General features: G+C 34.5%; 2 protein-coding genes across 2 annotated transcripts; one reads left to right on the top strand and one right to left on the bottom strand.

Moving 5' to 3' along the window:
- The first annotated feature begins 10,184 nt into the window (after positions 1-10,184).
- LOC126761996 (uncharacterized) lies at positions 10,185-12,448 on the top strand. The gene is made up of 2 exons (XM_050478458.1): positions 10,185-11,695; positions 11,778-12,448. Exons 1-2 carry the CDS (start codon positions 11,544-11,546, stop codon positions 12,406-12,408), a joined length of 783 nt encoding a protein of 260 aa, XP_050334415.1. The 5' UTR covers positions 10,185-11,543; the 3' UTR covers positions 12,409-12,448.
- On the bottom strand, positions 12,448-14,278 carry LOC126761997 (putative nuclease HARBI1). Its single transcript, XM_050478459.1, has 3 exons — positions 13,739-14,278; positions 13,539-13,683; positions 12,448-12,892 (listed from the first exon to the last, which is right to left on the bottom strand). Exons 1-3 carry the CDS (start codon positions 13,808-13,810, stop codon positions 12,483-12,485), a joined length of 627 nt encoding a protein of 208 aa, XP_050334416.1. The 5' UTR covers positions 13,811-14,278; the 3' UTR covers positions 12,448-12,482.
- Positions 14,279-15,236: the final 958 nt, after the last annotated feature.

Below are 15,236 nucleotides of genomic sequence, written 5' to 3' on the forward strand. Positions count from 1 at the left end.
AAACAATTACATACGTGTATAAATGCAACATTTATTCACAAATTTTATTGTAACTATATATATACGTCGTAACCAGTACCCCGCCAAACTATTAGAAACTGTATACAGATGTTTATGCGACTCTTTAAATTATAATAGTTATTATAAATCTTTAATATAGTTCATTCCAAAGCATAAATCAAAAATTTTTTTTTTTTATTTTTATTTTATAAAAGCTTACATAATAATACAATTATTATACAAACTTAAGAAAATACGCAGCACTAGCATCATGGGCTATCGGCCGACTGGTTATGTTATATGCGTCGAAGAAGGTCGCTGTCTTTCAAAAAGTTGTAGATTTTCGAAATGTTGTTGCTTGAGGGATCCATCAATAAAATTATTGGATCAGTATTATTGAAGTTTGACAGTCTATGAGTTTGAAGTGCTGGACAATGTTGCAGAAGATGCAATAGATTTAAATCTGAATCACAAAATGGGCATTGGTTGATCTGAGTGCCATTTAGTATGTGAGCGTGTGTGATAATGGAGTGGCCAATGCGAAGTCTGATATATGGAATGATATAATTAGATGAAAGCGATGAGGGAAAGGATGGTTTGATACGATTTGAATTTATTCTAGAGTAGTGGTGTCTGTAATTCATCCAATCAAGCGCCAATTTAGTGGATCTTTGTTGAATAATAAGCCGTTTTATATCACTCTTAACAAACAAGGCAGATGTAGTTGTTGGAGTGATGCACACCTCCTTAGCCACCGAGTCCGCAAAAGTATTTCCAATGATTCCAGAGTGACCGGGTATCCACATTATTTTTAGTCTATGTGCTAACGAAAACAACAGCGATCTAATGCCAATAATGACGTCATTGTAGTTACTGCGGTTTTTTAAAGCTTGAAAACACGATAGACTATCTGTACAGATGATGAATTTACCAAGGTTTTGTTGGGCATACTGGACAGCTTTGAGAATACCCGTAGCTTCAGCGGTAAAAATTGAACAAAATGGAAATAATAAACCATACGATATTCTTTGTTGATTATCATCAACTACAAATCAAAAATTAAATGAGTAGTTTTGTTTCTAATATTGTATTTTCAAGTAAGTGTATAAAATATTTTTTTTCGTTGTGATATTTTTGATGCAAGTGTTTATTTTTAAAATTTTTGTTCAAATGCTTGATTCGAAAATGTATCCTGCACCTAAAAAACAATTTCTTGACATTATCCTCAAGAGCAATATCTTTGCATTTATCAAAAAGTATGTCTACCAAATTTCTGTCACTGCAAATGTTGTCGTTATTCACATTTATAAACACGTCTTCTAAAAGTTTTAACTGGTCTAAAAAATTTTGGTTCGGTTTTGTAAGTCCTGTCCCCCCTCGGTGGTCTACCCATGTCCATGTACTATCAGTTGAAATTCTGTCATCTAAATTTAATTTGTGTATTAAAAAACCACCCAAATATTCCAGTCCATCTTCATAAAATGAACCCAAACTTGTACGACTTAAATTTTGCTTATTAATTTTGTCAAGCTCTTTACTTAAAAAGTGTTCTTCATGTATATACATATATCTCATCTTCTAAAAAATATTCCGGATCTAGTGTCAGCCACTTTGCATCGTCCTCTTGTACGTTCAATGTTGAGCTGAAACTTTCGGTGTTCCGTGCTACAAAAAAAAAAACACAAATTAAATAAAAACACTTTAAAGGATCATTTAATATATATCTACCAAACATATATTTTCGAAGTCGATATTTAAAATGTAGCGGTGTCGGATGGTCATATTGCCCTCCAACCGTTCTCATAGCGCCAAAAAAATGCTCCAAGATGTCTTGATTCAGGCGCTGCGTTAAAATATATTCCATCCCAAAGTTTCCATGTATGTAGGTACTCAAGTAATAGCTTAAGAGACGTTGTGGAAATAGTTACTCCCTTTTGAAAAGGAGCTATGCATCGTTTATTTGGAATCAAGGGCTCAGACATTATTTTTGACATTTTTTCGAGCACTTCGTTTCGTTGCAAAAGTGCTTTTTCATATGGCATTGTGAACGGAGTTTGATTAGAACGAATATTAGAATTAAAAATATCAAACCAGTTATTAACAAGTTGGATAAAATCTGCACATTCCACTGCGGTATATATTTTATGTCCATCTATGTAGCATCTTCTTATAGCATTAGCAAACGTGTTCGAAAATAGTTGCGCAGCAAGCTTCACTTTTTGACGGCTTGCGTCTTTTACTTCCAAATGCTCATCGCTTAATTTATAAGTAATGGATACGTCCGAGACTGTCGTTAGGTTCAAAACTTGCTTAATTGTCTGTACTGTTATAATTTTTCCTTCATAAATAAAACCACTATCTATAAAGTGATTTCTAATTAATTTTAAAAGGTGCGGTGCATCAGCACACAAATACACGCTGTGTATCACTATTAGGATGATTGAACCAAGTTTTTGCTAATGAATTAGTGTAAATTATTGTAAATTAAGACGCATTCTAGCATTCTCATAAAAATATAATAATATACCACTTACAAGTTGAGATACCGATATCTTTCCACATTGCTTGATTAGAAGGCCCCATGTCCGAAACGACTCCAACGACTGTAAAGTTTGCTGAATATAGTTTTGAGATTATGTTCTCCAATGTATCTTTCTTTATTTTATAATCAAATCTATAAAAAATATGTTGCTTCCATGAGGACACCAATCCTCGAACGAATACAAATAGTTTGATGGTTTTCTCACGACTCTCTACATTGGATCATACTCATAGCATGAAGCTATTTTCATCTCATCTATGGAGAGCACACAGATCCGTTCCTGTTTACTTAATTTACTATGTTCCATAAGTTTAATCACATTTTCTAAAAGCCCTTCATCCATTTTCAATTTTCGCACCCAGTTATTCAAAGTGGCCACACACGGAAGAGGATAACCATTTTTTAGCAAATGCCTATATGCTTCGGTCCTGATGCATGTAAGATAACGGCCGATGAAATGTCTGACCATGACCAATGTATATTTTTATTTACAATCAGCTTCATAATCTGACCTTCCGTAAAAAACTTTTTCACTGCGGTTACAAGCTTACTCGAGCTCGCTACTTCACTCTCTAGCGACCTAACTTGAAGTTCTAAATTTTTCTGTTCCGTGGCAACTATATGTTCTGCATCGATAATACATAAGAAAATGATACGGTTTTCAGCTCATATTAAGAACTAAGAAAAATCGTTATATTGAATGCTTTATACTTTTCATGAACATATAATAAGTACCATGTTTTGTATGATCAATTAGTTGTTTAAAAGGTGAAAATATAACGCAAAATGTGTGACATGTTGTAAGGGAGCTATTTGTTACTGTCATTTTATTTAATCGGTTCCGACAAATGATTACCCCTACATGTAAACGTATTAGCCGTATCACATTAAAATTTAGTCTAAAGACTAAAGTATATTCACATTATACAACGAGGAGTATTAATACAAACGCATAGCACCACGATATCTTACCATATGTAGGTAAAATAATCAGTGTTTGTGCGTTATATTTTCAAATGATGTTCATTATACAAGTATGTTCATGTGATACTTTGCAGGGCAATTTTCCTCTACAGGTTAGAGAGGGCTTGATGCATGGCCTTGTTTAAACTAGACAACCAAAAATAACTTACTCGGTTTGAACAGCTGCGTTGGCAAGAGCATTATTAAAAAACGCGTGGTTCTCGTTCATGTGCACCAATTCCACAACACCAATTCCACAACAGAAACTCCTTACCACAAAAACTACAGCACAGCATGTATAGCTTCCGATCAGTTGTTAAAATTTTCGCGCAAACAAGTTTGTCTTGAGACCTAATCAATAGTAAAAACGTAAAATTTCTATTTATCAAAATATGAGGGTTTCTTACTTTTTATTTTGAAGATTGGGAAGTAAGTTTAATGAGGGTACTGCATCGGGGCTTAGTCGTCTTCTTTTAAGGGGAGATTCTTTTATTTCCTCCGCCTTAAAATGTAGCCCACATATTCTCGATGACAAACTGAGTTGTACGCCACATACTTTTTCCCATTCCTTCCGTTGCGATTTGTCAGTTGGAGCACAAAACATTGGTAAGTTGCTTCCATGAGTTGTTTTGCATAGGCAACAAGTATTCGGCATTTTATTCAGTTATTTAAAAAAATATTGTTCTTCGTTTTGAAATTTGCTTACTTTTGAATTTCCGAATTTGAATTTTTGAATAAATGTAAGGGTTAAGTCAATGACAACATTCATGTCAAATAAGCGTAAAGAAAAATTAAATGTCATATACTTAGTTCACTTTGTTGAATACACTTTGGCAGAAACTATCTATTTTTGGGCAGTGTTGCCTACTCAAATTTAGTAAATTCAGCTAAATGCACGAATTTTTTGTGCATTACTAACTTGCATTAACATTGGTCAAATGCGCAAGTAAATGTAAATAAAGCCCGCTAATGTATTTTCTGTATTTTCGTTCGCAACTTTGTCAAAAATGGCCAATTTTAATCTATTGTGAATGGAAAACAAGGAACACTGACAACTGTTTTTCAAAATTTTCAATAATAAAACAAGAAATTTTATGTTATGATACAGTTTTAAAAATAACGTGCTGATATGATATGATTTTTGTAATACAAAACGGTTTTTTAAAATTGGTCGGCTAACCACCGCAATGTTTATCTTCTATCCATTTTCATTGAAAATATTACACAACTGACAATCAGCTGTTTACGAGAGTTTCAAACTCGCATAGCTGCCGTCGGTTACCTACATATTTGGATCTGGTTAAGTGCGCAGTTAATCCGGATTAACGCTACCGTCTGTCTATTAGAATCCGATTCTCTGGTTTACGTTTTACATCTTAAAGGTTAGGTTCCAGCCCTCAAGTAAATGCTCAAGAAATTATCGGTATTATTTCTTTTGTGTGAAATAGTAGTTAGCAAGAAATTTTGACATTTCATATCGCACCGCGAATTTTAAAAAGTAGAAGAGTGTGAAAAAGTAATCAAACAGAAAAGATATTTGGGCAAGGGTAATTGGTATACAAAAAAGTAAAGCGTTAAGCGCTGCAAACGACATCTGTCAAATATTAAAAATACACACGTTCTTAAGGACACAGGTTTTTCGGCAGCTGCACGACTACACGACTGCAGGCCGACAGTTGTCGCTCTCGCTAACTTCAATATCCTCCTATATTTGCCATCGACAGTAGGACGACAGTAACTCTACTCTACTGACAGTAGAATGGAAGATAGAAAGAGGAGGTAGAGTGGTGATGCCACTAATATGTAAAATGTAAAATTATTCACAGCTCTAACAAACTTGACGTTATTTTACAAATAAAAGCATAAAATAGCTCTATTATATCATTTGTAATAACAATTGATAATTTAAAGCAAAAATATTTACCTATTTACTTATTTTTTGCATAAAAAATTTCACTTTTAACAAAATATTAAAATTCCATTGAAGTGAAAGAATTAGTATGGTCACAACGATATTGTGTACATGCAAAATGGTCAACTGCCTTGTTTTGTGTACATGCCGGTCATTGTTATGTTGTTGCTTCTCACAAATGTACATGTAGTAAGATGCACAACGACGTTTTCAGTTCACTGTCGTGCTGCTGCAGTCTGTCGCGCTCTATGTGTTCAGCACTTTAATCAAACAGAAAAGATATTTGAGCAAGGGCGATTGGGAAGTTTCCCAATATGTATATTTAAATTTAAAAATATTTAAATTTAAAAATTTATTCATTTTTTTAATATTTGTTGTAAATAAAGCTTTATTTTAATTATTTTATTTTAGTTACAATTCTTCTTCGCGCTGCGCTTCAAAAAAAATAACCATGGCAACCCTTTTCTTATTGTGCAAATGCAGAGAATTGTAACTAAAATAAAATAATTAAAATAAAGCTTTATTTACAACAAATATTAAAAAAATGAATATACCGAAACGTTATAGTGAAGTGTTAGTAAGGGAAAAGTGCACAATATAAGTGAAAAGGTTACTCACAATACACAAATTATCAATGTAAAAGTTGTAAATTTTTCAACTTTAAATGCAAATATCTTTAAAACTATAAGTCAGCGGCAACTAAATGTATATATTTTCGTGATCTGGAGAACGCCACCTTTCCAGTGACACCCATTTTATCCCCGAAATCCGGGGATGCTAATCTAAATCCCAGCCAAATAAAACTTTAATTTATAAACACTTACCAGTTTTGTCAATCGAATTGCTTATGTGGACCCAGGCCTGCTCCACAGAATTTTTATTCGAATGCATAACGTTTGTTATGTCCCATATTAGGGGCCTCTCTTCCACTTCTTTAATTAGTTGTCGTTTTTCACCTGCTGTGAAATTTTTTATTCTCTTTTGTCGTTTTTCTATAGGTATTAAGTCTTCCATTTCCAAGGATTAAATAACGTAAAAAAATCAAATAAAACCACAAACTTACTTCTTCTTCCCACTCAGTTTGCGTCAGAAATATATAGAAACTGTTATGTTTCTTCGCAAAACCAGTATTGCCTATACACAATTTTTAAAATAAAAGTAGTAACTATACTTCCTGAATTTCTTGAGAGCTGGATGTTGCCACAAGAAAATTTAACACCAGAAAACTTCTTGATCATTTCTTAAGCTTTTTTTTATATGAAGTTTTTGCTTTTCTTGAGAGCTGGAAACCCACCTTAAGGTATTTCGCTGGCTTTGAATCGTGCAAGTCGCAAGATTATAACATATTCGGTTGCACCCGAACTTAGCCCTTTTTACTTGTTTAGATTAGCGTCTTCGCTGCTTTAAGGTCCAGCTCTAAAGTAATTGCTCAGGAAAAAAATACATTATATCTTCAGGTAATTTTGCCAGCTGGTTACGCATTGTGAATGATCCACATTAGAAGAGCAAGAGAGAAAAAACAAAGAAAATAAACTGCCAATGCATTACTGCGACCAGGAATATTCCTGCCGTAGAGGCTAAAGTCGCAATCAGAGATTAAGAGATCTTTAACTCCTCTCTCACTGGAAGTGAGAGAGCAATTGCTAAACGTCAAAACCTACTGAACTTTGACAGCTAATCGAGTTCAGTAGGTTTTGACGTTTAGCAATTGGAAACGAGCGATGGCCAGATTGAAATCTTACCAAAAAAATATGTAAACGGAGGGATTATTTGCATCGTTCAAGACCACTTATAAAAATGAAAATTAATTGAATTTGTGAAATTTAAAGGTATTTGATGAAAGGTTTTTTAGTTTGAAGCATCATAGTATATTTTCAATGGAAAATAATTAAAAACATTTAATGATTGAGAACTAACAAGCTTAAATCCTATTATTGGGTATTGAAAGGACGAAAGTCAGTTGTTATAATATTCTTTAAAAAGATTTAAATAGTTTCTACATATAATAAACAACAACTATATAGTAGTTTTTATTCGTATTAAATGTTGGGTGTTTCAATTTAAATGCCCACAAATAATTATTTTTTTCAATCTGGCCATAATGGAAAATGTTATAAAAAACGCTAATTTTGGGGCGCTCTCACACTGGAATAAGTTTAACAACCCTTTATTCCTGGCAGGAATAATGGGATGCCCAACTCCTCTCTCACTGGAAAAGAGAGAACAATTGCTAAACGTCAAAACCACCTAAACTTTGACAGTAGACTGGATTGGGGAGGTTTTGACGTTAGCCACTATTTAGTATTTTTTATTCGTACTAAATGTTGGGTATTGGGTTGATAAATGCCCAAAAATTCTTATTTTGTTCGATCTGGCCACAATGGAAAATGTTATAAAAAACGCTTATTTTGAGACGCTCTCACACTGGAATAAGTTGGGCATCCCATTATTCCTGCTCTACGGCTGTGCAATCTGCACCTAAACCTTCAAACACTGCGCCGCCACTCCACCAGGGAATCTCCACGGCCCATAGGAGCTCAAATAGGCAGCATGACTTCCATTTTGATCAGTAAGTTAAACAGCCGCTCAGCTCTTCTGAGTTGTGCAGGTGTCAACGTATTAGGTAAAGAGCGCAGTGGAGGCCTAGCCTTCATACTGCACAACATCGTGCAATTGCGTCTTATAGACTGCTCCATCAAGGTATAGCTATCTGGTCAGGCGATGTCGATCCCGAAATATTTAATATATACTTCAGTCTGTTACATGTTGCTCAACAGGATATCACTCGAATATATGTAGGTGCGCTACTTCGTGGTGAAAACCGATTGGCGACTTTAACGCGCGCTTTTGCATTTATGTTTGTCAAACGATCGTAGGGGAATGGAGCTGGCGGAACAGATAGACGATTCGACATTCTGCACAATGAATGACGAAACCCACACCAGAATTATGGGCACCTGTAATAGCTCGGCCGATATTATCATTGCTAGTGGTGGTCTGATAAATAGCATAACTTGGCGACCTTTTCTTACTCTCGCATTCATATGCTCATAACTATATCAATATTACCAAAGCTAACTCGGCTTCACAGAATTTACTAAAAGCGCCTTCACCGCTTAACCCATTCCTACGGACGTAATCGTTGGCGAGTATCAGTTCCTCAAGGTGATCGCAGCACCTACCGCCCTCTTCATCCCGGCTGGAAAAATCGCGCAATTCCCGCGCAATCCCGCCCTAATTTTCCAGCCGAAGTTGTTGTTTTAGCTAACCCCTAATAAGGGATCTCAATTTGGAGATTTGGTAAATGGTAAACTAATGCGAAGGGACATGTTGACCGAGTTGAAATTAAATTCAATAGCCGGCAATATATACTGCACATTTCGGTAGACAAAGCCAAACGATGTGTTACTCGACAGCTATGCAAAGTGCCAAAAGACTATGCACCACTTACTTTCACCGATGAAGAGGTTCAGGGTGTCATCAACAAGGCAGAATCGTCCAAATTCATTTCCCCCTGATAGAATTATAATGCTGATTCTAAAGCCGTCCTAGTGGCTGGACTTGTCTAAAGCCTTTGACACAGTCAATCACACAACGTTACTTGAGGACATCGAAAAATCTACACTTCCTCTAGGGCAGAAACTCCTCGACCATGGAAGACCTGAGCGGTCGTAAATCATCTGTACTGGAGGTAAAAACTCAAACCTGAGAAGAATTAAACAAAGGGTTCCGCAGGGTGGTTTCCTCTACCCATTATTGTTTAAACTTCTACATCTTGAAACTCACGCAACCACCAGAGGAAATTTGTATCACCTAGCGTATGATTGCGCGATAATGACGTCGGACAATGGAATGATGGCCTGTGCTCAAAAGTAAACGGCTATCTCTCCGACCTTTCTCGCTGCACGAACGTAACACTCTCCCCCATTAAATCTACAGCGACCATATTTACAAACTGGACGAAGGAGTGCACCTTTATATTGCAAGTCGATGGCGTTAAGATACCGACTGTCAATAATCGTAAAATTTTACGTGTGATTTTCGACATTCTGTGCTCCTTCACTCCTCATACGACCGCGATTATCGCCAAAGTACAGAGCAGCAACAAAATCTTCAAATCGCTAGCCGGCAGCACATAGGAAAAGGAGAAAGAAATGAATGAAAATGACTCAAGTATCAATAATCTGCTAAAAATTTGTTTGCCAAACTGTACGGAGGTCAACCACCAACATATTCCAACCCAGGAATACTCTTTTTAAACAAATTCAATGGTGAAATTTATATTGGGTCTAATTATTGAATCCGCATCGAAATCGAATTCGTTGCAGAAAGAATTTTCAATCAAAAATGTTTATGCGATCATTGATACCGTCGATAACCTGCTTCACCATACCTTAAGTAAACTGCGTTATCAAAAAATTTGACAAGTTTGAAAAATTATATAAATTTTCCTAGCTTTTTGGTTCGTTTTTACAAATATTTAAAATGGATACAATTGCATTATATTTAAGTGATAGTAATGATGAAAATAGTGTAAACATTCGTCGTGAGCGCAGAAATTTGGGGAATTTCGTCGCCCCGGGCGCAACGTCTTGGGGGCGGAAAAACGATCTTCGCCGTTTTTTAATATTCAGAAAAACACTTCAACAATTTTTTTTACAAAATTTATTATAAAAGATAAAGACTTGTACACTCACAATGTAATAATCTGAATAACAATGAAAAATATTAATTTTTACTCAAATACTCTTCAGTCTTTGAATTTGTCTTATATCTTTCATAAAAATAGTGATAGAACTTAACTTTTCTAGCTTTGTCTAGCGACGTGTCACGCTCGCAGTTACCCTAAGCTTTGAATGTAACAAATACTTTTATTTCTCCAAATTTTCAAAAATGGTATTTAAAACTCCAATTCGGGCAAAAATTGTGTCAAAAGTGTAAAAGATATAGGGCAGGTTTTTTCTATGGCTTTTAATAAGATGTCTTGTAAATTTACTATCAATTTCCTCAAAAACCTCATTGTAAGAATTTTGGAAATCAGAATTTGCGTGGCTTCTAGTTCCTAAATGTTATATACTTAATATCGAAGATATTTTGTAAAAATTCACTTTTTTCATTCACATATGTGAGAATCATGACTACTGCCGGGATACTTAACCCAAACGTATCGTATTTGCATCTTGTGGTCGCACACCTACATACGAAAAACATATATGTACATATATGTATATAGAATACAGAGTGAAAAGTGAATTCTGAAAAAGCCTAACCACCATAACATTCAGACTTGAGAATCCTTTGCGGTTAAAATACAGATGTTTTTCTCTTGACGGTGCCATTATGTTTACGTGAGTTCCATCAACTGCCATTGCCACACCAGGAATTTTTGATTTTCCAAAAAAATATATTTTTGTTTCTAATTCCTCGCTGGCGGTCATGTCAATGGAAATTCATCTTGAACATAGCCTGTACTCAAGAATGTTGAGTACTTCATCTAATACAACACAAAATGTAGATATTTATATTGAAGTCCTTTCCAGCCTGTGGCTAAGAAACGTAGACATGCAGCAAATTTTATTTTTGGAGAAAGAGAACCTTGTCTTTTGTCATATCCAAATATATTTTCGCATTCCCCCAAAACGTATATAAATTCCGTTGTTGATCCGAAAATTTTTGACGAAACTGCGTATTTACATGCATATGTAAATAAAATGTTTGTTTTTTTTAGCTTAAATAGTTCAACTCACTTATAGTCATCCATTTCCAAAACGTTTTTCGAAATATTCCCAAGGGGCCCTATTCTGTATCTAGATTCCAAAATGAATTTTCTCGAATTCGAATTTTTTGTATTCGGCTACACTATTTTCGCATTTTTGAATCCTTCTTTCGAAAAGTGAATCCGAATTAAGAAAATTTGCAACCATGTAATTTGAATTTAATTGTCAAATGTATTCGAGTTTCGCATAAAATATTCGTTAGCTTATGAGTTGTAGAATAAAGACGTTTTGAAAAATGTAAGTATTTTAATAAGTTTTATTACATATAGATAAGTTTAAAAAAAATGTTATTTTTAATAGGGACTCGGTTAGCAAAAGTCAGCACACTAAACAAAGCCAATTTGAAATTATGGTGGAGTTTATGGAATCACATCCAAACTTGGCCAAAGGCTACGTGAAATGTACCGACGCTAAACAAACAAGTAAACATTTGTGGGAGCGGTTGAGTGAGAATTTAAATGGAGATAGACCACCCATACGGGACATGCTTTCGTGGAAAAGGTAAATTTCTGTGTGAACAAAATTATTTTGCTATTATACGTTACCTGTGCTTTGATTTCTATTTATTTTGTTTGCATTTAAGGTTTGGGCGGATTACAAAACCCACATTAAGGCTAAAGCTCGCAAAAATAAGTTGCATATGTATGTCGGGGACAGGTGGTGGGCCTGCAAAAGTTCATTCCTTCAATTCAGTTGAATTAAGAGCATTTGACTTACTGCAGATAAATCAAGCGGTAGATGGGATAGGAGACGCTCAAAAGTTCGGTGCGGGAACAAGTGAAGTCACACAAAGCTACCAATGTGAAATCACGGATCAAAGCACTCAGAACGACATAAGTGATTTGCAAAATTTGGAAGAACTGCCACCTTTAACACCACCTACTCGCCCCCAAACGTCACCCAAATGTAGCACTGTGCGGTCACGTACAGGAAGTAAAAACAATCTCTTGAAAATGCAAGTAGACGGTCAAATAAAGTTTCACAAGGATTGTACTAAGATTTTAAAAGACGTGATTTACAATTTAAAATCCTTAGTTAAATCTAATAAGAAACTTGTTGAACAAAATGAAGAAAGAATAGAACTAGAAAGACAAAAACTAAAGTTTGCAAAGTTAAAGCATGAGTACAAAATTAAAAGCGACAGGGAGAGGAACAATATAAGAATTGCAAAACTTAAAATCAAGGAACAAATGTTAAATGTAAATACCCGTTAATTTTACTTATTGAAATGTATGAATAATTGAAAGAAATGAAATAAATGGATTGCTTTTTAGTTACTTTATTTAAATTACGAACGCAAGCTTATTTTAGTTCGGTCTCGTATTGTTTGCGCAATTCGTGAAAACTCGTTTTGATCTACGTTGGGTAAAGCCAAATTAGATCGTTCTTCATTAATTTCAATTACTGTTGATGCTTCAACGTTGTATATGAGGCAAATGTTATGCAGGGCACAACAAACGTTCAAAATTTTAACAATTTTTTTTGGTGCATAGTGAAGCCCTCTTCCAGCAAGCAGGCATCGAAAACGACTTTTTAAAATTCCAAATACACGCTCGATTATTGATCTTGCTTTTGTAAATTTTTCATTGTACAAACTTTCAAGTGAATTTTCTTCATTGTACAAACTTTCAAGTGAATTTTCTTCTGCATTGCGGTAAGGCGTAAGGATCCATGGCTCTAATGGATATCCAGAATCACCTTAAATAGGATAGATAATGAATAATTAGTAAGCCTTACCGTGCGATTCTGTACTGTGATACTGTCTCAAGTTTCTAAATTTGAGATTTTGAGTTAGAGACAATTTTTGAGACTTGAGACGATTTTGCTATTCTGTAAGTGACAGTCACAAAATCTATTACATTTCATTATTCAGAGATGTTTTTAAACTTGAATGAAAATAAATATGTCGATAACAAATATTAAATTTTCTATAACATAGTCAAAAGACATAAGTATCAATAAAAGTAAAAATATATATTGACTTTGTTTCATAATATTTACGAAATTGATGTAAAATTGATCTATTTGTAACCTTTTCGTGTTTGAGTTGCTTACAAAATAGAAAATAACTACAATTGATTAATATCTGTGATGATCTCTATTTAGTATATTCAAAATGGCAGTCAAGAGTTCTTTTTGGTTTTGTGACCTGCTAATTACCAGATCTCAAGTTTGAGTCAATATTTTGAGACTAACGCCAGAGACTGTTTAGTAAATAGTAACTAGTCACAAATTGAGATTTTACCACAAAATGTCTCAAATAGAGACTAGAGACTGGTTACAGAATCCCGCTATTAGACTATATATAAATACAAGTACAAGCGGTTTGAATAAAAGCACCGACCAATTAACCATGAAGATTTATCTCCGTTTTGATAGTTGGATAGCATGTATTGTCGTTCGTTTGAAAGGGTCCATACGTGGGCATCATGCGCTGCTCCACCATAAACTCCATTTACAGCTCTTATATACATGTTATGGTCACAAATCTAATTATAAAGTACAATAAATAAGTCTGAATAAAACGTCGTAATATAAACTTACCACCATAGCATTGACGCTATGCTTTAGCTTTCGATTAAAAAAGAGATGTTCATCTTTTACTGATCTAACCATCTGAATGTGAGTTCCATCAACAGCACCTATTATTCCTGGTAATCCAAATTTTTAATAAAAATAATTCTTAGCTTCACGCTTTTCTTGTGAGATCATTTCAAATTTTATGTGTTTCGGACACATTGTTTTTTCAATAGCATTCAAAACTTCTGCAATACATTTAGATGTGGTGGACTGTGCTAACCCTGCAAACCGGTCTTGCCCTATTTGATGTTGATAGCCCCCTTGACCAAGGAATTTTAAAGTAGCAGCAAGTTTTATAGCTGGATTTACTGCCGTGGATCTTATAGGTACCGTTAGTTCTTCAGTTATGCCTCTTAAGACTTCCTTAGAAAGTCTAAAGTTTTGTATGAAGCTATAATCCCAAATGCAAAAACAGTTTATAACCGAACATAATACATATGTACATAACAAATTACCTTTTTTGCGATAATTCCATAATATTAAATTCATTTCTTATATATCTTCTCGTAATCCTTTCCTCAATAATTTCCTCGTCCTCCATCCACAATGCAACGGAATCCATATTTTTCAAATAAATTTAAACTTATTTCATTTTATTTTGACATTTAGCATTCGAAAATACTGGCACAGGGTGGTACAACTTTCGCATATTTATAAACTTAATTCGATTTTTTTACAGAATGCTAAAACACATTCGAGACGAATATTAAATTCGAATAGAATTTACTTTCGAATCGAGATACAGAATAGGGCCCCTGCGCTCACGAAGAATGTTTACACTATTTTTATCATTACTATCACTTAAATATAATGCAATTGTATCCATTTTAAATATTTGTAAAAATGAACCAAAAAGCTAAGACAATTTATTTAATTTTTCAAACTTGTCAAATTTGTTGATAACACAGTTTACTTAAGGTATGGTAAAGCAGGTTATCGACGGTATCAATGATCGCATGAACATTTTCGATCGAAAATTCTTTCTGCAACAAATTCGATTTCGATACGGATTCAATAATTAGACCCCTTATAAAAACCCCACAGAAGACTAATCAATTAAATTATCGCAAACGGCAATTGACGGATTCTACAACAGTTAGCATTCCACGCGTTTAAAAAGTATCACATGATGCATTAATATCATGCGGTACAAACTAATACAATACGACACCAACCAAATCGCTCAAACTGCAATATGTGTAGTACAAAACTACGCAAAGCGATAGCCAATCCCATCCCCGTTGCACCGACAAATGTAGTTTTAGCTATAAGTATAATTAATTGTAAAGTTTTTACCTTGTATATATTAAATCGATGTCGCCATCGAAGAGTCGATATTGCATAGTGATGCACAGTATGAAGGATAGGGGCACAATTCCGATTTCTTTGGCGCCGCGATTTGAAGGTACCGTTGGAAAGAGGAAGTCCTCCAGGGTTATAGGTACCGCAAACGCTTAGTTTT

The sequence above is a fragment of the Bactrocera neohumeralis genome, chromosome 6 (genome assembly GCF_024586455.1).
Source record: "Bactrocera neohumeralis isolate Rockhampton chromosome 6, APGP_CSIRO_Bneo_wtdbg2-racon-allhic-juicebox.fasta_v2, whole genome shotgun sequence".
NCBI classification, from domain to species: Eukaryota; Metazoa; Arthropoda; class Insecta; order Diptera; family Tephritidae; genus Bactrocera; species Bactrocera neohumeralis.